This window comes from Acipenser ruthenus, chromosome 1 (assembly GCF_902713425.1).
Source record: "Acipenser ruthenus chromosome 1, fAciRut3.2 maternal haplotype, whole genome shotgun sequence".
Taxonomy (NCBI): Eukaryota; Metazoa; Chordata; class Actinopteri; order Acipenseriformes; family Acipenseridae; genus Acipenser; species Acipenser ruthenus.
Genome location: NC_081189.1, coordinates 118,652,155 through 118,678,063, shown reverse-complemented (window position 1 = coordinate 118,678,063; position 25,909 = coordinate 118,652,155). Strand labels below are relative to the sequence as shown.

The 25,909-nt window shown below is 41.7% G+C and overlaps 1 protein-coding gene across 2 annotated transcripts in view; it reads right to left on the bottom strand.

The window, feature by feature from the left end:
* LOC117421122 (cytochrome P450 26B1) overlaps positions 1-19,556 on the bottom strand; it is a 32,098-nt gene extending 12,542 nt beyond the window's left edge. The window contains exons 1-3 of one of the 2 annotated variants that reach the window (XM_034035085.3): positions 19,493-19,556; positions 18,265-18,502; positions 3,922-4,146 (exon numbers count right to left, since the gene is read on the bottom strand). In XM_034035085.3, coding sequence (XP_033890976.1) covers positions 3,922-4,146; positions 18,265-18,468 — 429 coding nt within the window. In that variant the 5' untranslated portion in view covers positions 18,469-18,502; positions 19,493-19,556. Of the gene's footprint in view, positions 1-3,921; positions 4,147-18,264; positions 18,503-18,763; positions 19,472-19,492 lie in introns of those variants that run through there. The other variant, XM_034035084.3, reaches the window with a different exon arrangement.
* Between the last annotated feature and the right edge of the window lie 6,353 nt (positions 19,557-25,909).

Sequence of the window (25,909 nt, the reverse complement as noted above, 5' to 3'; positions counted from 1 at the left end):
TGACGGCTTGAAGCGGTTTGGATTTGCATGTTGGTTCAGCATTGTACGACCCTGAAAGTCACTGCGTCTCCCTGCTATAGCTGATATCCCCCAGTTGAAGAACAGATTTCTTACAGTACTAGTTGAAAGGGCAACATGTGTCCACATGTCTGAAATGCTCAGTATCAATTGATTTATAAAAAGAAAACAGAAAAAAAACGTAAATAATATTACTCGTGTCAACACATTTGCGCAAACACAATGGGTTGGTCATATTTCCATTTTTTTGTTAAAAGAAAATTTGGAAAATCTTTGTTTGACTGGTGTAGAACTGAAAGCAAGCTCACTGAGCTTGGTGGTTTCTCTTGCTGTGAGCAGTCACAAGAAAGGTAAGATTTTCCTGGCCTGGGCTACACATTTCTAATGCGCCTCTTTTGCAAGGGCTTGTTTGGTAAAATAACATCCAAGTTCCCGTAAAACCTCAGCTCCGAAGGTTAACAATAGCACTTTTTATATGAGATCCCAGCATGATCTGACCTCCAAATACCTTGGCTAAGGAAGGTTTTCCTAACTTGTAAAACGGAGAGTAGTTCTAAGCCTGTGAACTTGCCTTTCTCTCTCCACCTCCCTCTCTCCCCCCCTCTCTCCCTTCGCTTTGTGTCAGTGCTCATTCGTTGATCTACGAGAGAAGACTTTAGCAGTGCAACGTGAAAACAGCGTTGTGGTGTAATTATTTTCTTTAGTGTGGCGGAGAAACTGTCTGAAATATTTGAAACGAACATTGCTGCACATGAATTTGAAGGCAAAAATCCAAGTCACTGTTCACCATAAATTACATAACTGATAGATATTAGAAATAATTATCATCAAGCGTTTGCCTTGCACCGATTTACCACATTCCCAGAATTTGTGCGAAATGTTCTAAAATGGCACGTGATGTGTGGGATAGTAGGGATTAACAATAACATAAAAAAAACAGGATCAAAGTGCAGCTTCAGATTTTGTAAGCTAGTCAGAATCGGGATACAGGTGGAGGTGTGTTTCACGATTTTCAAACACAGGCCCAACTTGCAAAGTACATGGTAAGTATAGTGATCAACGTTTTGTTTTGCTGTGATCCTAGTATTTTCTGTTATGAGGACTGTAATCAATGAAAACCAAAACAGTGAGTTGTTTTTTCTTGTACAATGCCCCCTTTGCTAAAACATTTTGAAGAGTTTATATAAGTTAAATGTGAGTTTTAACTTGCGTACGCATCTAAAAATAAAAAGGCAGAAGTAAACCACAGTAATGATATTACTTCATGAAAATGTGTCTTTTGCCACTTTGTTTCTTGTGCAGAAACCACAATACCAGGGATAAAATAAAATAAAAAAGTCTATTTTTATACTGTTTCTGCCTGAAAAATCTTTTTCTGAAATAGATCGTGGTAATTAATCTACACAGAAACACAACAGAGAAGCACACAGAACATATTATTGTAAAGTATTCATTCATTGTGCATATCAGTACCTGCAAGTTTTTGTTGAGAATTTCATCCCTGCCAGGAATGTATAAAAACATGTATTGTTGGAGGGTTAAAATGCAGTTTATTATAAAACGTGTCCTTTAAACGCCCAGTGATGTATCCCATGTGTTTTAAAATCCTGCTAGAATGTTCAGGGCTTGTGGAAGTTTTGTTTTTTTCTGAAGGATTTTTTCTTCTTTCTCCACATGGGCAGTAGCACAAGGCCTCATGCATGCCTTTGGCTCAGTTAGCTATCTGTAGAACAAAATAGGTTTGCCCTCTACTGGGCCTTTTGGGAACTGCAGGCAACAGAGAGACACTGATGATTCATCACGGATGGTCAAAAGAGTTTGTCAATTAGGTTCAACGACATGAATCTGGCGCTTAAATTATAATGTATAGGATCAAAAGCATATTAACATACTTGCCAGCATTTGGAAACTGTTCATTGGGACACTTGTTGGGGGTGTGTTGGGTCATACACATTAACAATACAAATGCAAGCAAAGGCTCATTATCATATAAGCAATAAACTTAATCTCCACTCCCCCCCCAACTAAACACTACATGACCATCAGGATAATAAAAATACATAATGAAGCGTTCTTCCCTTTGTATAAGTTAGTAATCAGCAGATTTGTCTGCCATACGAAGAGTTCAACGAGCACTTTCTGTTTTATGTTGCTTTGATAGATGCCATTTTCATTTTGCTGGACCGGACAGGCTTTATTTAAAATACTGTACATTATATCTCAGAACATCCAATCATTATGAACACTGTATGAAAAAGAAGGTTGTAGCTAACTCCAGTCCTTCGCGTTCCACTGGCTCCCACATTTTACTTTTAATCATACACATCAAATCATATTCAATCAAAGCAGCAACAGTGACAGAACAATAAGCTTCTCCAATATGACTAGATATGACACGTCAATAAACTGAGATCTGGTCATGTGAACACAATCTCTGCCACGCAGTGCCGTGCATGAGGCTCAGCAGCCAAAAGAAAAAAACAGTACAGGGACGAGAGCGAACACCGTAGAGCTGTGAAAAATTTCCAAGGATAACTATCGGGATTTTCTTCCTATGCATCGAGACGTGGGACATTTGCTAGGAAATCGGGACTGTCCTGACCAGCCACTTTTTCAGGAACATTGGCTTGAAACCTGGTTCCAGGAGACCGGGAGACCTAGTTTGAGGCAATTTTGCACCCAAGTCTCCCCTGGTGTGCCATGCTTTGGCCTGAAACCTAGTCTCCTGAAACCAAGTTCCAAGCCACAAAGTGGTGCTCCCTCAGCCTAAACTTACAGCCCTGTCTTTCACTATTACCAGCCTGGATGCCCAGATACTGTATGATCCTATTCACCATGCTCGATATTAGTCAACACAATGCCGTGACGCAGTAGGATCCAAGAAATGTAATTTCAATGGTTGGGGACGGGACAGTCTGTACCAAAAATGTTACAGTACTAATTATATATCATTAGGTGCTGTGTGATGGATTTTGGTAAAGAAGGGATTAGCTGTTGATCACAATCCATTTACATTTCAATAGTACAGGTGTGTGAGGAGAAACATGACCCTCTCGGATTCCACACACTGGCCGAGAGACAGGAACGTTCTGTCTACGAGCGGGGGGGGGGGGGGGGTTGTGCATTCAGCAATTCAGTGTTGCACAGTCCAGCTGAAGAGACACTTCCTATGCAATCTGCAGCACTGGCTCGGCGAAATCTTCATCCCATTCATCATGACACGGCAAGCAACACTGTTGTTTTGGACCTGTGACTGAACACGGTTTCTCACAGCTATACAACGGCACCCTGCAGAGATGCTTGTGATAGAGATGTCATGTCGTTGAAATGTTAAGGGATAGTTATTTACTACGGGGAGAGGGGCTTTCAGGGATCTGCAATGCTTCTTTCCCAATCCTGCTGCAATTTCATCGGACACACTGCAGGTTCTCAAATCCATTTTGTCAGTCAATCCTAAGCAGACGACACCTTACCTCTCACTTAAAAAGCAGTTGCAGTGCAGAATTAATTTATTTTCAACAGTCTCATCTATGAAAAATCAGTATATGATTCATCAAGTTTTTGTTTGATGGGGTTGAGTTAGTCTTGTATTTTTGCTGTAGTACCCCTCTTCCGAATCCGAAACATACAGAGCAGCTCCTTAAAGAGTGGTATTATTAATTATTCATATAAAGTATAAGCAGCAAAGCCCTTCTAACAGTTTACTACAGTGATTTTGCACACACTTTGCCCATGATTATAATATAATACTTTTTTTTTATTTGTAGGCTTTACTGTACCCCTAAGGGCTTTACAATGCTTACCTTTGCTTCACCATGCTTTATTGCATGTTGCTAAGGAAAATGTTTCCCATGCTATTTTAACATGCCTGAGTTCCCCGCGCCTGCGTTCCTCCCGACCTACCTTCCTCTTGTTGCGATGGATGTCCCCGATGGAGTTGGCCAGGCTGTAGGGCCCCAGCAGGGTGCTGGTGCTCTGGGGCCACTCGGCGCTGACCAAGCTGTGTTCTCCCATCAGCACCTTCCTGATGTTCTCAGCCCCTGTGACGCGGATCAGCGGCCGGCCCAGCAGGTGCGTCTTGAACACGTTGCCATACTTCCGCCTCCGCGAGGAGTGGAATCCAGAGCCCTGCACCAGGTGACAGAGATGCCGCTGTTAACGGCTACAGCACAACAGCACGTGGTGACTGTCAACATGCAACATACAACCGGAACAAAGTGGCAGGTCTCCAACACAGACCACCAGAACTCCAATGCCATTTCCAATGTGCAGATTGGGAGGTTAATATTAATATTCTATGGACCTCTTCTAGAAGAGAAAATATGGTCTCATTGAAAATAAAAATTGCAATCACAAAAGGGGCCGCAAAACTACTTTATGCATGTATCATTATTATTATTATTATTATTATTATTATTATTATTATTATTATTATTATTATTATTATTGTTATTATTAAAATGATGTAGTAATTGTATCAGAAATCTGGAAGAAATATTATATGGAGAAAGATGTTTACTCCAGAGAGTAAGTTACAGACGTAACATGCTGTATTTTGTGAAAGGACAATAAAGCTGTCCATGTGCAAAAGGGACTAGGGTTAGGATTAGGATTAGGATTAGGGGTAGGTTTCGGGTTAGGATGAGGGTTAGGATTAGGGGTAGGGTTCGGGTTAGGATGAGGGTTAGGATTAGGGGTAGGGTTCGGGTTAGGATGAGGGTTAGGATTAGGGGTAGGGTTTGGGTTTGGGTTAGGATGAGGGTTAGGGGTAGGGTTAGGATGAGGGTTAGGATTAGGGTTAGGGGTAGGGTTAGGGTTCGGGTTAGGATGAGGGTTAGGGGTAGGGTTAGGATGAGGGTTAGGGGTAGGGGTAGGGGTGGGGGCAAGCATTTCCAGTCAGATCCTGGGCTGCTTGGGTAGGACTCAAATGAATGTAGGGATGCACAGGTACTGTATGCATTTTCCTTTAGCAATTTAAAATGTGGATGTTTTCAAAAAAGCATACAGCCATCTGGATTTTTTTTTTTTATCATTCTGTTTTCTACATTCTTTCCAGGCCACATTTAACACTGAAAACAATGAATTGACAATAGGTTTTTAGGCACCTTACGCTCCTGTTTTCTCATTCCAGGCAGTGCATGCCTCGGCACTCCGAGTTTCAGTGCATTATTGAGCATCTGGCTGTGTGCCAAGCCTTCACATAGACTGAGATAATCCGATTGTAATAAATAATACAATATGGTTGTGTCTAGTAGGGTGTAACGAGTAGCTAATAACACATTAAATGTTTCAAAGGGAACTAGGCAAGACAACCTAGACTCCAATGCCAAACGCCCAGTCTTTTTATAATCCTGCTGCACTCTGCTTAGTTATTAAAACACCCTGATGAACTAATCATTTATTTTGGTTCTAAAATGTTGTCAGTTTAGTCTTCATGAATGTTGAGGGACTATTGCATTGACACCATAAGAGCTTCAGCTGACAGCTTGTGCAATCCTGTCCAGCCTGATCAATTCTGATACATTCTGGGGCAGCATCAGAATCAAATCAGTCAAGTCAATTGATATATGTTTACTAACTGATACACACACGATATAAACGGCCAGGATTTTCCATGGGATAACCTTTGAAGCACAGCCTCTCTAAATCAGTACTGAAAATAAACAACCACTTTAAAAACCCCAGCTGCTTTTCTTAATATTTCAACAAGTGGTTCAATTGCTACGTATGGTACATGTATCTACCACATGCTGAAAGAGTGTATCGAGAATACCTCCCAGTTTATACCACATTTCCAGTTCCTTATAAATTACAATAAATAAATGGCTTGAACTGCTTGCATTTAAAACACTGCACTGAACTACCTCATCATTAAAAACAAATAGAAAGCAAAAAAGAAAGAAAGAGATGATGAGGTTAAGAGGATGAAAAGAAAGAAAGAAAGAATGAATAGAACTTGGATAAGAAGTTTCTGTAAGATCAGAAAATATCTCTGCAGCAAGGTTTGCTAAGCATTTCCTGTTGGGTTTTGAAAAAAGCACCATCCACTTCATGTCAGACAGCACTAAACTGAGTTCACTGAGAACGCTTGACACATGCCACATTACAAAACAGTTGAATGTCATATTACATGCACTCTGCAGGCTTTCTCTTAGTGAACAAGGCTTAATGAACGCAAACAGTGGAGCAAAGTCCTCACACACTGGAGACAGTTGTGTTAATATAAATAGTCCTGACAGTGATTCCTTACGCCACGAAACACATACCGTTAGTGGGTTATTTTCAAAGCTTTTTACTCCCAAATAGAAGGTAAAAACCAAGTTTTATGGTGTTCTTACTTATCAACCTTATCACTGGTTCAGATTTCCATTGCGATTAAATTATTTTGCCATTGTTTGGTTTGTTTAATTCTCTTTACAGAATGACTTACTGTCACTGGGTCAGTTTTCAACTAGACCATTGCATTGAAACTGACACGGAACACAGGAAGTGATAATGCACCAGGAAGTCAAAGCAAGTTTCCTAGTATTAAGCCGAGTCTGTGTGGCTGAGTTGCAAACCCTGCTTCCTCTCTCACTGGTCTGACTCCCGCTGAGATAAACACACACATTGTTTGCCAGTTCCACCGCATAACGATGTTCACCTCCAGTCAACACCTTTATGATGGCATTAACAAGACCTGCTGCTGCTTTTCTCTAACATTAGTCATATAAAACACAATTCTTCTGTCAGCTGAATGGTCTATATTGTGCTTAATCACTTAATTATTATGAGACGTGCAATGTTTCGATTGTTATATTCTGGTACGATTATCTGTAGGTCCCCTTCCCCCTCCTCCTGCCTCCACATCCTGGGTTAGTTTACTGATCTGAATGTATCTCCCATCGACATTTTACAGCAGAAACCTGTCTGGGATTGTCCTCTGCAATGCCCAAACTAGAACAGACACAAAATAAAAGCTGTGTACAAATTTAGCACAGGATTAAATGTTAAGGGAATCATGCCCAACATCTGATAGAACATGAATGTGTTAAATGCTGTGTTTAAAGCTGCAGAATACAGTACAATGCAGACAGCCCTTGACAATCCCTTTGTATGTGCACCCCTCATAACTGAGTCATACATTCTGATGAGAACTAGAACAGCAACATTGCAAGTCGAAACAGCACATTCCATGAATGGCATTGCATAATCTACTGTAGAAGCCTCTCAAACTGGCCTCAACCTGACACAATGCTCTGTAACAAATCCAGAATGAAATGATTAGGTATGAAGGTATAGGTCACCAATTTAAAGCCATTTTTACTGGTTCCCTCCAATAAGAGAAAAAAAATAACGAACCAAAAACAACACACGAATACATGAAACACAATAGTGTCTCCACAATCTCATCTCATCTCATCTCTGCTAATAAAATTAACTGGCATTCGTGGAATGTATTTAAGTGTATTTATTTGACATTCTTAAATAGAATGGGACTTGTTCAGAATGGTTTCATTTAAAGACAGAGTATAAAGACATGGGTCCTAAGATGCCTGAGACAGACAGACAGATACATACATAGATAGGGAGATTAACAGACAGACATACAGACACACCCATTGATATGCAGGTGAACATGCAGCTTGTTCAGAATACTGCTGCTAGAATTCTGACTAAAACCAGGGAAAGTGAACATATTACCCCTGTTTTGGCCTCTTTACACTGGCTCCCAGTGCAGTATAGAATTGATTTTAAGAGTTTGCTGTTAACGTACAAGGCCCTGAATGGATTAGCATCTAGTTGTTTGCAGGAGTTATCTTCCAAACCGCACTCTGAGATCACAGGATGCGGGGCTACTGGTTATTCCTAGGGTCAACAAAATCAACATTGCCTACGTTTGTCAGGGAAGCTGGGACCGTTACAGTTTTCAAGTCCAGACTAAAAACGCACTTTTATAAAATGGCTTATCTTAGTGGGTTTTAATGTAACTTTAAAATTGCTGCTTTGGTTTGTTCTTTTTTCTGCTATGTACTGTACAGTGCTTTGCGATACTTTTGTAAAGAAGCGCTATAAAAATGCAATAAATAAATAAATAAAAACAGCCAAACAGATATACAGACAGACACATAAATAGGCAGGTAAATAGTTGGACGACAGCTACACAGATATGCAGACAGATAAACAAACACACAGACAGACAGACAGTCAGAAAGATACAATTGCAAAGGCTTTAGCAAAAGAAACTATTCCAACCCCTACCTGAAAAATAATCCCCAGCCTTCTATAACAACACCCTGCATGTGTCGGAGCTGAAAAACAACCCCTAGCCTTCTATAACAACACCCTCCTTGTGCCTGAGCTGAAAAACAACCCCCAGCCTTCTATAACAACACCCTGCTTGTGCCTGAGCTGAAAAACAACCCCCAGCCTTCTATAACAACACCCTGCATGTGCTGGAGCTGAAAAACAATCCCCAGCCTTCTATAACAACGCCCTGCTTGTGTCGGAGCTGAAAAACAACCCCCAGCCTTCTATAACAACGCCCTGCTTGTGTCGGAGCTGAAAAACAACCCCCAGCCTTCTATAACAACGCCCTGCTTGTGTCGGAGCTGAAAAACAACCCCTAGCCTTCTATAACAACACCCTGCTTGTGCCTGAGCTGAAAAACAACCCCCAGCCTTCTATAACAACACCCTGCTTGTGCCTGAGCTGAAAAACAACCCCCAGCCTTCTATAACAACACCCTGCATGTGCCGGAGCTGAAAAACAATCCCCAGCCTTCTATAACAACACCCTGCTTGTGCCTGAGCTGAAAAACAATCCCCAGCCTTCTATAACAACGCCCTGCTTGTGTCGGAGCTGAAAAACAACCCCCAGCCTTCTATAACAACACCCTGCTTGTGCCTGGGCAAGGCTGCCTGGCAGTGACAGGGTTAAGATACAGCACTCAATCGTTCTTTTAGTTTTTTAAGGGGTGCCATAAAGGGGTTGCTTTTTTTTCCATAGACTCCTTCCAAACAGAGTCCAAGACTAAAAATACAAATTTTTGTATAAATTGGACACCGGTCGAAACTCCCACCACATAAAGGTAGCCTTTGTGCAGCAGTGGAAATGTTATACAAATGAGCCTTTTATTAGCACCACAAAAAAAGTGCTTTAATTCTATTTATTCAGATCAGTACCAGGGGTTACCCTAACATAGGAGTTCACAGCCCGGGTTTGTGTGAAGCAGGTACATCGTGGAATCATGGCTATCAAGGGTATAGTATATACACGGAATAATACTGCTACTGTATGATATTACAGCATATAGTGCATGTGTGTTTGTGTGTGTCTATGTTTGTGTTTACTCAGTTCAGTTTAAGCATATTATTCTGAGATTCTGAAAAGTACACAAATACCATGAAGCTGTCTTAAGAAGGGTCAATTCAGACACTGACTTTAAGAAATAGGGATCAGGTTTAGGAATTTCCCGATTAGAATGTATTTATTTTTCTATAACCGGTACAATACGATTATATTGATAATCCCACCAGGACTTTTCAAAGTATTGATTACCAACATAATGTGTGGGTGTATATTTCACAGGCATCATTATTGTTTTTCAGCAAAGAAAAATAAAAATGTAAAGACAGAGTTTTTCAGTATCAATACAGCATTTTGAATATAGTTAACAGAACTCAACACTTGGCTCTAAACATAAAAACAGACAATGTAACACAGACCAATATCATAAAACTGCTCAGTCAAAATCCAAAGGTAAAGCTTACAAGAAACTGAGTGAAGCAGACAAACGTTTTGGCTTGTTCCTTCTTCAGTGTAAACCCATTACGCTGAACACGACCCTCACTGAAAGGGCTGTCTATTTCACTTAATTTCATCAAACAATGAAAGACATCATCCTCCATATACATCTGCACACTACTGAGTACCTGCTGTCAAGCAAGCAATTTAGGAGAATAAAGGGTTAGTGATGTTACGGAGGAATAAAAAGAAGGTATGTTCGAATTCTTTATTAATTCCATTAACATTGCTGTACAGCCTGACTCAGTAGGGAGATTACCGCTGTACAGCCTGACTCAGTAGGGAGATTACCGCTGTACAACCTGACTCAGTAGCAAGATTACCGCTGTACAGCCTGACTCAGTAGGGAGATTACCGCTGTACAGCCTGACTCAGTAGGGAGATTACCGCTGTACAACCTGACTCAGTAGCAAGATTACCGCTGTACAGCCTGACTCAGTAGGGAGATTACCGCTGTACAACCTGACTCAGTAGCAAGATTACCGCCGTACAGCCTGACTCAGTAGGGAGATTACCGCTGTACAACCTGACTCAGTAGCAAGATTACCGCTGTACAGCCTGACTCAGTAGGGAGAATACCGCCGTACAGCCTGACTCAGTAGGGAGATTACCGCTGTACAGCCTGACTCAGTAGGGAGATTACCGCCGTACAGCCTGACTCAGTAGGGAGATTACCGCTGTACAGCCTGACTCAGTAGGGAGATTACCGCTGTACAGCCTGACTCAGTAGGGAGGTTACCGCTGTACAGCCTCAGTACAGATTACCGCTGTACAACCTGACTCAGTACAGATTACCACTGTACAGCCTGACTCAGTACAGATTACCGCTGTACAGCCTGACTCAGTAGCAAGATTACCGCTGTACAGCCTGACTCAGTAGGGAGATTACCGCCGTACAGCCTGACTCAGTAGGGAGATTACCGCTGTACAACCTGACTCAATAGGGAGATTACCGCTGTACAGCCTGATTTAGTAGGGAGATTACCGCTGTACAGCATTATGGATATTCACCTTGGGGCCTCCGTTGTGAAAAGCCTGTAATTGTGCAAAGCCAGGCCTCATTATGTGGCTGTTTTGTCTTTTAAAACAGGAGTTGTTTGAGGAAACTTTGGTTTCCATAAGTGAACGCTGGGGCATTGGACCACAGTGCCAGCCAATTCTTAATCTGGTCAATCTTTTAAAGAAAGCAAGAGCTGCTCTCTGTTCCTGTGGCACACACAGAGCTAGCACGGGCAATGCGATCAGACTGTCGAGGGGTTCCCAGCGCTAGTGACAACATCCCCTCCTCCAGCAGTGGAGCTCTGAGACCGCACTGTGAGCCCAGGACCCACGTGGAGGTGTTATTAATAACAAGCCAGAATTGGCAACCCCTTGGACAGCGGGCCAGGCCACCCTGCCACAGTGCTGTAGGCTCAATCAACCCAGGCCACAGACTGAACCCAAGACTACAGGTATGACATCATTAGAATATCAATAGGAACATTATTCTTGTCTGACAAGCAAAATATCTCAAATTCTTAGGCGGCACTTTTTCAGGAGCACTTTATAAGAGATGTATGTATAGATAGTTGTGCATTGTATTTTTGCAATAGAGGAAAAAGCGTAAGCATTGATGCTAATTGATGTGAGTGGGTATAATAACATATCAGGTTTGATGCAAAAGTTTACTCAGTAAATCACAGCTCACTGGCCTGGGGGTATTCCATCTATTTAATCCCCAGTACCCAATATGGTTTCAAACATTTTGGAAACAACATAAAATCTACAGTCTCCAATGGGTGTCAAACGTCTCAGGTATTTTTCTAAAACAGACCCCAGTGTGCTATTGAGCCTCAGCATGGATGAAGAGCTCATTCATAAAATTGGAGGCAAACCCCGTGTGCAACTCCCCCCCGATCAGCAGCAATCTGCCTGTCTGGCTGCTGCGAGGGAGCTGTTATTGGTAACCTCCCACACAAGGACTACAAGTCAAGCTGCATCCTAATGAACTGTGTCTGCCTAATGCTACAATCAAGATCTGGAGGCCTGCCATGTCACTAAATTAGCTTTAGTTACTCCTAGCCTAACAAGCTGGGGACAAGGGTTCAGGCTTGTGGTTTAGTGGGGTCAAACCAGCAATAGTACAAACTTCAAGCGGGAGTACATTGTTAAACAAACAAATAATAGCGTCTGCAAAGGTGGTGATTACAATGTGATGGAGACCACGTTCCACTGTGCTGGGGGCTACTAGAAACACACGCTTTGGGAACTGAGCCAGATCAGTGCAAGCCAGCGGTGGTCTGACTGAATTGGGAATAGTGCATGAATAGTGTGTGAAATGTGCATTCCAGATATGTAAAGCAGATATTTTGGAATGCCTGTTCTGTTAACACTGCTGTTTCTACACTATCCTGGGGTTTCCTGGGTCCTCCTGTCTTTCTATAAATAATCAATTCTTCTTCACTGGATAGCAGAGGGTCTCTCAGAATGAGGTCAGTATGAAAGGAAACAATATTAAATAGAAGCACAGATTTGTTGTGTTTAACAGGACAGACGTTCATCATCACGGCAGCTAGTCATGTTTAAAAAGCACTCAAAACAACATCATCTGTAGGAATGGTAGAAAATAATACAGCAGGGTACTGCACTGAAACACATTTTATTTCAAGAACGACTTTGTAAATCAGATGTTATCTTAACTATAAAAAAAAAAAACTCAATACAATTCAAATGAAATCAAATGATAAATTGAAGAACGTTGTCAGTTTGACTGTATACTTCTCATTCAGCGTACTGAATACAAGAAGGTTGAAACAGTCTTTCCCCCTTTTATGCTTTGCCCCTTGTTTTGGAATGCTCTTTGTGATGGGAGACCCACGCAGGCAGCAGATAAGAATGAGTTCTTAACAGAGTCGTGGGGAAACAGCTCCCTGCAAGTGAAAGGAAAGCACTTCCGTGAGATACTAACAGCACTGTTACAGTTGAACAGCCCACAGATCAAGAGAGCGAGTGGCTTCAGATCCAGTCTGAGAAATACCATGCAAACAGAATGATAATGCTGCACACTGAACCCTGAATGTGAAATTACAGACGTGCTCAAATTTCTTGGTACCCTTACAGCTCATTGAAATAATGCTTCGTTCCTCCTGAAAAGTGATGAAATTAAAAGCTATTTTATCATGTATACTTGCATGCCTTTGGTATGTCATAGAATAAAGCAAAGAAGCTGTGAAAAGAGATGAATTATTGCTTATTCTACAAAGATATTCTAAAATGGCCTGGACACATTTGTTGGTACCCCTTAGAAAAGATAATACATAATTGGATTATAGTGATATTTCAAACTAATTAGTTTCTTTAATTAGTATCACACATGTCTCCAATCTTGTAATCAGTCATTCAGCCTATTTAAATGGAGAAAAGTAGTCACTGTGCTGTTTGGTATCATTGTGTGCACCACACTGAACATGGACCAGAGAAAGCAAAGGAGAGAGTTGTCTGAGGAGATCAGAAAGAAAATAATAGACAAGCATGGTAAAGGTAAAGGCTACAAGACCATCTCCAAGCAGCTTGATGTTCCTGTGACAACAGTTGCAAATATTATTAAGACGTTTAAGGTCCATGGAACTGTAGGCAACCTCCCTGGGCACTGCCGCAAGAGGAAAATCGACCCCAGATTGAATAGAAGGATAGTGCGAATGGTAGAAAAAGAACCAAGGATAACTGCCAAAGAGATACAAGCTGAACTCCAACGTGAAGGTACGTCAGTTTCTGATCGCACCATCCGTTGCTTTTTGAGCGAAAGTGGGCTCCATGGAAGAAGACCCAGGAGGACTCCACTTTTGAAAGATAAACATAAAAAAGCCAGACTGGAATTTGCTAAAATGCATATTGACAAGCCACAATCCTTCTGGGAGAATGTCCTTTGGACAGATGAGTCAAAACTGGAGCTTTTTGGCAAGTCACATCAGCTCTATGTTCACAGATGAAAAAATGAAGCTTTCAAAGAAAAGAATACCATACCTACAGTGAAACATGGAGGAGGCTCGGTTATGTTTTGGGGCTGCTTTGCTGCGCCTGGCACAGGGTGCCTTGAATCTGTGCAGGGCACAATGAAATCTCAAGACTATCAAGGCATTCTGGAGCGAAACGTACTGCCCAGTGTCAGAAAGCTCTGTCTCAGTCGCAGGTCATGGGTCCTCCAACAGGATAATGACCCAAAACACACAGCTAAAAGCACCCAAGAATGGATAAGAACAAAACATTGGACTATTCTGAAGTGGCCTTCTATGAGTCCTGATCTGAATCCTATCGAACATCTATGGAAAGAGCTGAAACTTGCAGTCTGGAGAAGGCACCCATCAAACCTGAGACAGCTGGAGAAGTTTGCTCAGGAAGAGTGGGCCAAACTACCTGTTAACAGGTGCAGAAGTCTCATTGAGAGTTACAGAAAACGTTGGATTGCAGTGATTGCCTCTAAAGGTTGTGCAACAAAATATTAGGTTAGCGGTCCCATCATTTTTGTCCATGCCATTTTCATTTGTTTTCTTATTTACAATATTATGTTGAATAAAAAATTAAAAGCAAAGTCTGATTTCTATTAAATATGGAATAAACAATGGTGGATGCCAATTACTTTTGTCAGTTTCAAGTTATTTCAGAGAAAATTGTGCATTCTTCGTTTTTTGTCTGCATGTGTTGGGTTTTTAGCTTTCATTAGCTACTATTAGCTTTAGTACATCTTTTGTACTTTCTCTTATATTTGCAATGTGTGTTCTGTGCAACCTGAACCATTTTATTTGATTTTCTTTTTACTGTAACTGCTTGGGAACCTGACTCTGACAGGTCTACGGAGCAATAATCAAAGCTGGGTTAGCTCTTCAGAGCTGAAAATCTTTCAGGTAAGACTTCCGGGAATTTGCAAATTAATGGTTATGTCAATCCATCAACAACTACTTGGCCCCTCCTTTAAATGGCACATGTCATTTTAAGGTACACCTAACTACCTTAGAAGTTGTAATACAGTACATAACATTCCAGGCAACATCGACTGCAAGTACTTTTACTTTTACAATCCTCCCCCCCCCACACACACACACACACACACACACACACACACACACACACAAACATAACCACACACACACACACACACACACAAACATAACCACACACACACACAACCACACACACACACACACACACACACACACAACCACACACACACAAACATAACCACACACACACAACCACACACACGCCTGAGCACACAACCACACACACACAACCACACACACACACACAACCACACACACACACACCTGAGCACACAACCACACACACACAACCACACACACAACCACACACACACACGCCTGAGCACACAACCACACACACATACACACGCTTGAGCACACAACCACACACACACGCAACCACACACACACATGCCTGAGCACACAACCACACACACACACGCCTGAACACACAATCACACACACACACACAACCACACACACACACAACTACACACACACACGCTTGAGCACACAATCACACACACACATAAACACAACTACACACACACAACCACACACGCCTGAGCACACAACCACACACACACACATGCCTGAGCATACAACCACACACACACACCTGAGCACACAACCACACACACACACAACCACACACACACACGCCTGAGCACACAACCACACACACACACCTGAGCACACAACCACACACACACACAACCACACACACACGCCTGAGCACACAACCACACACACACACAACCACACACACACACATGCCTGAGCACACAACCACACACACACACACACCTGAGCACACAATCACACACACATAAACACAACTACACACACACAACCACACACGCCTGAGCACACAACCACACACACACACCTGAGCACACAACCACACACACAGACACACACACACACACAACCACACACACACGCCTGAGCACACAACCACACACACACAGACGCCTGAGCACACAACCACAGACACACACCTGAGCACACAACTACACACAGACGCCTGAGCACACAACCACACACACACACACAACCACACACACACACCCACACACCCACACACACGCCTGAGCACACAACCACATGCACACACACGCCTGAGCACACCACACACACGCCTGAGCACACAACCACACACACACACCTGAACACACAACCACACACACACACCTGAGCACACAACCACACACAGACACATGCCTGAGCACACAACCACACACACAGACACATGCCTGAGCACACAACCACACACACACGCCTGAGCACACACAGACACACGTCTGAGCATACAACCACACACGTGCCTGAGCACACTATCACACACACAGACACACACACCTGGGCACACAACCACACACACAGACACACACACCTGAGCACACAACCACACACACACACAACACATGCCTGAGCACACACAGACACACACACACATTCCTGAGCACACACACATTCCTGTGCATACACACAGGCACATGCCTGAGCGCACACACACACACATCTGAGCACACAACCACACACACACGCCTGAGCGCGCACACAGACACACACCCACACACACTGATTCCTGAGCACACACACACACCTCAGCACACACACGCCTGAGAACACAGACATGCACCATACATGCCTGAGCACACACAAACACACACATGCCTGAGCACACACAAACACACACATGCCTGAGCGCACACATACACGCATATGCCTGAGTACACACAGACACGCATGCGCACACACACACACACACACACACACAATTGCTCTGAAAAGGGCAAGGTAACCAGTTCAGATCTTACCTGCCCCTAAACTGATTGAATGATAATAGGTGCATACAGGGTCTGTGTCATATTGAGGTACAGTAAAGCCATTCTTGTAGAAGAATGTAAATAAACGAAATAATTAAAACTGGCATCTTACTTAGGTAAACTTTAAACACTTTAAAGTATGCTAGTATGCACTGCACACTACATACATACATACATACATACATACATACATACATACATACATACATACATACATACACAGCTGTGGCCAAAAGTGTTCACCCAGAGAATTAACTAATTATGCTTTGAATGAAATCGACTGAATAATGTTACATGAACACATTGAATTACATACCGCTTGGTAATTCTGAGAACAAATGAAAAATGTGACATTTTGAAATCTAAATACTGTACTACTATTATGGCTTCCGGTAGGCTTTGGCAATATCATTTTGTAGTTTATTTGATTACATGATGTTAAATAAAAGCTATTGTTTTGTTAATTATGTCTCAATCCTAAAATTCTAGGTGATGCAACACTTTTAGCCCTAGCTGTATACATACATACATACATTACACATACATAGGCTACTATGTAATATAATTCACACAAATATTTGACTAAAACCCCCTTTAAATACAGTACACATCTGATAGAATGTACCCTAACCTTGCGAAGCGTGCGAATTGGCCGGCAGTTTGGGGAGCTTAGACAAATGCCCCTTTAAACGCAGGGTTCCGTATCAATCGCTACACCGCCAGAGACAGCTAATTAGTGGTGGTGTTCATTTTTACTGTATAACCCGATATGACACATGACACTGTGACTATTAACACTACACAGCTTATATTAATATGTTTATATGTGTTTGTTTATCTTAATCTTCATAACCTGCGCGAAATGTAAAAACTGCGTCACCACATGCGTCAGGTGTGGGCTAGATCAAGCAGAACAACTCATCAGAATACCATCACTGGGTATGTTGCTACCACATGTGCTGCAGATCGACATATATCTCATTTTTATTGAAACAGCAATTGTAACTGTGAAATACATCTGTAACAACTGTCAATGTAGCGTTTCTGATTTACCCAAAACTACAGCATAGCTACACAGCAGACAGGCAGCTGACCTGCTGAAATGTTGACTTAATATAACACATATTTATTTAATTACGAATTAATTGAATGTTGCTGGAAATTAAGCACAATAAATATCCGCGCACAACACAGAGGAGTAAATGCGCATTATACGAAATAATAATAATAATAATAATAATAATAATAATAATAATAATAATAATAATCGACAATTTAGCTAACTGACATAAAATAAACCAGAAAATGACAGGCGCAAACAAAACACAACAGATAACCACGGGATGGTCTTAATTAGTTTTACACACCATTAAGTCTTTGAGAAGGTTTTACCGACAGCAGAAATCAATATATCAGTCTCGCTAACAAATTGCATGTGGCAGCCATCACCATCGCTTTCAAGCTGCCCCGGACCACCTAGGACAGAATGAACCAGCGTGCGGTGCAACACACTGCCGCTGCCGCGCAGTCGAGAAAGTCAGGCGGGCAGACAGACAGGCAGCGACTCAACACAGAAACTCAGAGGAGCCCGTAAGAAAGGACGTCCTTCTTACCTGGAAGAACCAGTGACACGTCTCTCCGATGACGGGGAAGCCCATTGAGCCCTTAGGGATGGGCAGTTTGCAGCTCTTGTCCCGAGTGGATGTCCATCGAAGCTGCCACAGTTGCTGGGATACAGCTAGCAGGAGAGCCATTGACACCAGGCAAGCGGCGACGGTGGCCAGGACAGACACCAGGTCAAAACTTTCAAAAAGCATGGTGACGCTGGCTGAGGAGTCCTGGATCACTTCTCTTGATTTAAAAATGTCACAAAAAAAGGGATTTCAAAGCATTACAAATGTATCAATGTACCTGAGACCACAAGCAACATAGCAATATATATATATATATATATATATATATATATATATATATATATATATATATATATATATATATATATATATATATATATGTGTGTGTGTGTGTGTGTGTATATATATATATATATATATATGTGTGTGTATTATATATATGTGTGTGTGTGTGTGTGTGTGTATTTAAAAAAGTCACCTTGTATTTTGCATCCTTCGTGAAAATAATGTATTGTTTAGAATAAAAAATAAAACAAAAATAGCCAAAATAAAAAAAATCGATGCTTTCTGTTATTATTATTTTTGTATTATTAATATTATTGTGTTTAAATTTAGTCAGCAGTTAGGGTTTAAAATGATTAATATAACTCCTTGCGCATCCGAGGTGGATTATTAGAAACATCATCTTAGCTTGAGGCATGTATTAAGGCAAGCCTCTTCTTTAAACACAATATATTTCATAACCTGTATCTATAATTGTATCTATCAACAGGTATATATTAAATTAGTTTGTTATGAGTATTTATTTTCCATATGAAGTTAAATACAAAAAAGAAACGTTTTGAAAAGAATGCACTTGTTGTAAGTTAAATTATTTATATATAAAAAGTTTTGACTCCAAAAAAAGTTATATATATATATATATAATTTGCCAATAAAAATAATAGTAAAAAAACTGTGTATTTTAAATACAATTATTATTATTTTTTAAATCTTATATATTCGCAGAATACAGTAGCACTTATATCGCCCTGCTATAATAACTCCCTTGCAGCTTCCCCTGAGTTGAAGTATTGTGGATGTGTTTGAATTTTTCTGATGGTATAAAGTTAAAGATTCATTCTCTCTCTCTCTCTCTCTCTCTCTCTCTCTCTCTCTCTCTCTCTCTCTCTCTCTCTCTCTCTCTCTCTCTCTCCCACTCACTCACTTTTTTTCCTCTCTCTCTTTTTCACACACGGTCTCTCAATGTGAGTTCAAGTCGCAAAGCGAGACTCCAATGTGTGTTTATATAGTAGAGGCTGCGCGGCGGGCAAGCGGCCAGGCTTCTGGCTGCTCCCCCCACTCTGAGGCGGGGTGAAAAGTCTGAACGGGCCGGGCGCTGGAGCGTGCGGGACCTGGACTCGGGCCCAACAGAGAGAGAGAGAGCTAGTGCGAGAGAGCGACAGACAGGGAGAGGGAGAAGAGAGCGAACTTCTCACCTGCAAATCAGAAATTTTGAGGCTGTATAAGAAGACATTTACTCACAGCAACTTTGCTCTGAAGCTTGCTGTAGTCTACTACTACTTTATTACATTGTTAATATAGTTTGTAACAGGATACAAGTCAACATGTTATACTGAATATACCACAGTATTCTTTTTAAAGCATTTGGCAGTTATAACCTATATGTTATTCCTACATCTAAAAGTCATATTCATTTTATTAAAATGCGTAGTGCATACACAGCATGCTTATAGTGCGGCTCATTCGTGATATTCAGTAATACATAGATTATATATATATATATATATATATATATATATATATATATATATATATATATATATATATATATCAACATTATTATTATTATTATTATTATTATTATTATTATTATTATTATTATTATTAATTTGTTTATTTGTCATGTAGGCCTATGTTTGTTTGCTGTTAATTTTTTTTTCACATCATTGTAGTGTAGGAAGCCTGTCCAATAGCAGCTGTAATCAAGCCTTAATCGATTAGTAATTCAGTTGAGGAAGATATTTAATGATCCGGATCTTGTTGCATTGATTTATATCCTCCAAAATGAGCCGCTATCAAGGGGAATTGCACATCGCTGCTCAGAAAAGTCATAACTTGGTTATATTTCATTCATGAAATCAGATAGAATGAGTCGTTGACTGTAGCAATAACAACACCTACAATAAATAAATTACTACATGGAATGGTGGAGCTCGTGTCTGAGGTAAGACTTTTACTGTTTCTTTAATGCTGTCTGTGGTAACTTTGGATTTTCGCCTCCTTCTCTTTCTCTCTCTAGTTCTCTGTCAGTTTTTTTGCCAAAGTAAATGTGCCCTGTGTTTGCACCGAGAAAGACTCGCTCTCCAGCACAGACATAGGAAACATTTCTCCCTGCCCTGAAATGCCGCCTTGCGGACATCTGCGAGATAGCAGTCTTGTAATATCAGCGGGTAATTCTATAGCGGCGCTTTAGTGCAGAGAGACGGGTTTGAGTATAAACTGTGTGCATTTATACTCAATACTCAAGCATTTGTGAGAAGGATTACCTGTGTTTACAACACGGGACCCCGGTGGAATCTGCTGTTACTTTCATAAGGAAATCGAAGATCAGACATGTCTTTTTCATCAATTATAATTATTAACCCCTTCCTTTTGTGTATTGCAGAATTATCTTGTTCATGTAAACTCCCGAAGACGTGGAACTGTATCCTTCATAACATGAAGATGCAATCTCATACCTTTCGTTCTCTGGTTTTAAAGATCGTATTAGGGAATTGTTTAGAACCTCCTGCAAATGCTTCTCCTCCAGTCCACATGAACACATAGATGTATATTATTATCGGCTGCTATTCTAGATCTCAGTATGCTGCTAATTAAATTTGAACCACGCTTGTTTTTATTGTGTTGTTTGTGCTCTTTTTTTTCCGGGACCCCCTCGAGAAACGAGACATCGGTCTCAATGGGTCAGTCTCCTGCTTAAATAAATAAATACATTCATTTGAACATGATTTTTAGCGGCCGATGACCAGTTTACACTGGGTATCTGTTTCGGTTTAAAGCGTTCACCGTCTGCTTGCCTCTTTAGAAAACTCAAACAAACCTGAATATTATTTTTTTTCTAGGACTAATCAGCTGCACTTCACAGAACTATAGGTGAAAAGTTTGTGTTCCTAATCGCTTAGTTATATATATATATATATATATATATATATATATATATATATATATATATATATATATATATATATAATCCAGGTATCTATCATTATTCACAATAAAAACGGAAATACAGCTCAGTCATTGCTATAATGGATTTGTACTTGTGTTAATTAAAATGAAACATTCCCGAATATATTGTTTCACTGTAACTGTGGTTCACCGGTTCCCACTTTGTTGCGGCTTCTGAGTCATTTGGAAATTTTCAAACTTTTTTTTTTTTTTTAACATACAATAATTTGACTAGAGCGCCCTGACTGACCTGTGCGAAGACATACTACTCGTAAAATATTCTTTAAAGTTGGTTATGTAAAATAAAAGTGCAACTCAAAAAGAATAGTTGTGCATGAAATACACTGCAGCAGTGCTGGTATCGCAATCCAAGTTTACACGAATTCACTTACAAACCAACTCTGCACTTTTTAACTACAGTTACGGCAACATAGGCTAATGCTACAACGCACCCTATGCTGCGCTGATTTTGCAAGTTGTACATACTTGTATGTGTATGAACAATGCTTTGTCACATTTAAACTTTCCAAGACCCCTGTCCCAGTGGTATTCCTGCTTTGCGCATGTAATTCATATCATTTCTATGGCACTGTTTTTTTTCAATTTCATTAAGAACCCAATGCTCTCCAGAAATTACGTATAATGGGGCACCCCTGCTAAACGACTCGAGTTATTGGGGTTCACAGCAGCTGAGAAAACCTTCACGATTTATTTATTTAGTATTGTATTGTTTTTCTAACAAATAAGATTCAAGTTGTGCAATTCCAAAATCAAGTTTTATTCAGTTCAGGGATTCCCTGTTGTTGAAACTAGACCTGTTTGGCTCTCCAGTTTATTTAGTATGTTCACCTGCAGACAGAACACGCCTCCCTCCCCATCTCCCTTCCTCTGACACCCTCCCCTCCCTCTCCCCTCCCTCCTCCCTCCCCCTCTCTCCCCCCTCCTCTGCCCCTGCGCTAAAAACAGGAAAAGGAGCAATGTCTTTTTATCCCCACATGAGGGTAACATTTTATAGGAAACAGTATCTGCTAAAATACAACTAAAAAAAACTATTTGCCTATTTTGTATATTATTAGCAAAGAACTGCCCACACACTTGTACTGCAGGTAAATACGATGCACCTGTACTGCAGGTGAATACGATGCGCTATACTGCAGGTGAATACGATGCGCTGTACTGCAGGTGAAAACGATGGAATGTACTGCAGGTGAACACGATGCGCTGTACTGCAGGTGAATACAATACACTGTAATGCAGGTGAACACAATGCACCTGTACTGCAGGTGAATACGATGCACCTGTACTGCAGGTGAATACGATGCACTGTACTGCAGGTGAACACGATGGAATGTACTGCAGGTGAACACGATGCGCTGTACTGCAGGTGAATACAATACACTGTAATGCAGGTGAACACAATGCACCTGTACTGCAGGTGAATACGATGCACCTGTACTGCAGGTGAATACGATGCACTGTACTGCAGGTGAACACGATGGAATGTACTGCAGGTGAACACGATGCACCTGTACTGCAGGTGAATACGATGCACCTGTACTGTATTCACGATGCACCTGTACTGCAGGTGAATACGATGCACCTGTACTGCAGGTAAATACGATGCACTGTACTGCAGGGGAACACGATGCACTGTACTGCAGGTGAATACGATGCACCTGAACTGCAGGTGAATACGATGCACTGTACTGCAGGTGAACATGATGCACTGTACTGCAGGTGAATAAAGTGCACTGTACTGCAGGTGAATACGATGAACCTGTACTGCAGGTGAACACGATGCACTATACTGCAGGTGAATACGATGCACTGTACTGCAGGTGAATACGATGCACTGTACTGCAGGTGAATACGATACACTGTACTAAAGGTGAATACGATGCACTGTACTGCAGGTGAATACAATGCACTGTACTGCAGGTGAATACGATGCTCTGTACTGCAGGTGAATACGATGCACTGTACTGCAGGTGAATACGATGCACTGTACTGCAGGTGAACACGATGGAATGTACTGCAGGTGAACACGATGCACTGTACTGCAGGTGAATACAATACACTGTACTGCAGGTGAACACGATGCACCTGTACTGCAGGTGAATACGATGCACCTGTACTGTATTCACGATGCACCTGTACTGCAGGTGAATACGATGCACCTGTACTGCAGGTGAATACGATGCACTGTACTGCAGGTGAACACGATGCACTGTACTGCAGGTGAATACAATACACTGTACTGCAGGTGAACACGATGCACCTGTACTGCAGGTGAATACGATGCACCTGTACTGTATTCACGATGCACCTGTACTGCAGGTGAATACGATGCACCTGTACTGCAGGTGAATACGATGCACTGTACTGCAGGTGAACATGATGCGCTGTACTGCAGGTGAACACGATGCGCTGTACTGCAGGTGAACACGATGCACCTGTACTGCAGGTGAATACGATGCACCTGTACTGTATTCACGATGCACCTGTACTGTATTCACGATGCACCTGTACTGCAGGTGAATACGATGCACTGTACTGCAGGTGAACATGATGCACTGTACTGCAGGTGAATACAATGCACTGTACTGCAGGTGAATACGATACACTGCACTGCAAGTGAATACGATGCACCTGTACTGCAGGTGAATACGATGCACCTGTACTGCAGGTGAATACGATGCACCTGTACTGCAGGTGAATACGATGCACTGTACTGCAGGTGAATACGATGCACTGTACTGCAGGTGAATACGATCCACTGTACTGCAAGTGAATACGATGCATTGTACTGCAGGTGAATACGATGCACTGTACTGCAGGTGAGTACAATGCACTGTACTGTAGATGAATACGATGCACCTGTACTGCAGGTGAATACAATGCTCTGTACTGCAGGTGAATACGATACACTGCACTGCAAGTGAATACGATACACTGCACTGCAAGTGAATACGATACACTGCAGTGCAAGTGAATACGATGCACCTGTACTGCAGGTGAATACGATGCACCTGTACTGCAGGTGAATACTATGCACTGTACTGAGGGTGAATACGATGCACATGTACTGCAAGTGAATACGATGCACTGTACTGCAGGTGAATACGATGCACTGTACTGCAGGTGAATACGATGCACTGTACTGCAGGTGAATACGATGCACTGTACTGAGGGTGAATACGATGCACATGTACTGCAAGTGAATACGATGCACTGTACTGCAGGTGAATACGATGCACTGTACTGCAGGTGAATACGATGCACTGTACTGCAGGTGAATACGATGCACTGTACTGCAGGTGAATACGATGTACTGTACTGCAGGTGAATACGATGCACTGTACTGCAGGTGAATACGATGCACTGTACTGCAGGTGAGTACGATGCACTGTACTGCAGATGAATACGATGCACCTGTACTGCAGGTGAATACAATGCTCTGTACTGCAGGTGAATACGATTCAACTGTACTGTAGGTGAATACGATGCGCTGTACTGCAGGTGAATACGATACACTGTACTGCAGGTGAACACGATGCACTGTACTGTAGGTGAATACGATGCGCTGTACTGCAGGTGAATAAGATACACTGTACTGCAAGTGAATACGATGCACCTGTACTGCAGGTGAATACGATGCACATGTACTGCAAGTGAATACGATGCACTGTACTGCAGGTGAATACGATGCACTGTACTGCAGGTGAATAAGATGCATTGTACTGCAGTTGAGTACGATGCTCTGTACTGCAGGTGAATACGATGCACTGTACTGCAGATGAATACAATGCACTGTACTGCAGGTGAATACGATGCACCTGTACTGCAGGTGAATACGATGCACTGTACTGCAGGTGAATACGATGCACTGTAGTGAAGGTGAATACGATGCACTGTACTGCAGGTGAATACGATGCACTGTAGTGAAGGTGAATACGATGCACATGTACTGCAGGTGAATACGATGCACTGTACTGCAGGTGCATACGATGCGCTGTACTGCAGGTGAACACGATGCACTGTACTGCAGGTGAATATGATGCGCTGTACTGCAGGTGCGCTGTACTGCAGGTGAACACGATGCACTGTACTGTAGGTGAATACGATGCGCTGTACTGCAGGTGAATACGATACACTGTACTGCAGGTGAACACGATGCACTGTACTGTAGGTGAATACGATGCGCTGTACTGCAGGTGAATAAGATACACTGTACTGCAAGTGAATACGATGCACCTGTACTGCAGGTGAATACGATGCACATGTACTGCAAGTGAATACGATGCACTGTACTGCAGGTGAATACGATGCACTGTACTGCAGGTGAATAAGATGCATTGTACTGCAGTTGACTACGATGCTCTGTACTGCAGGT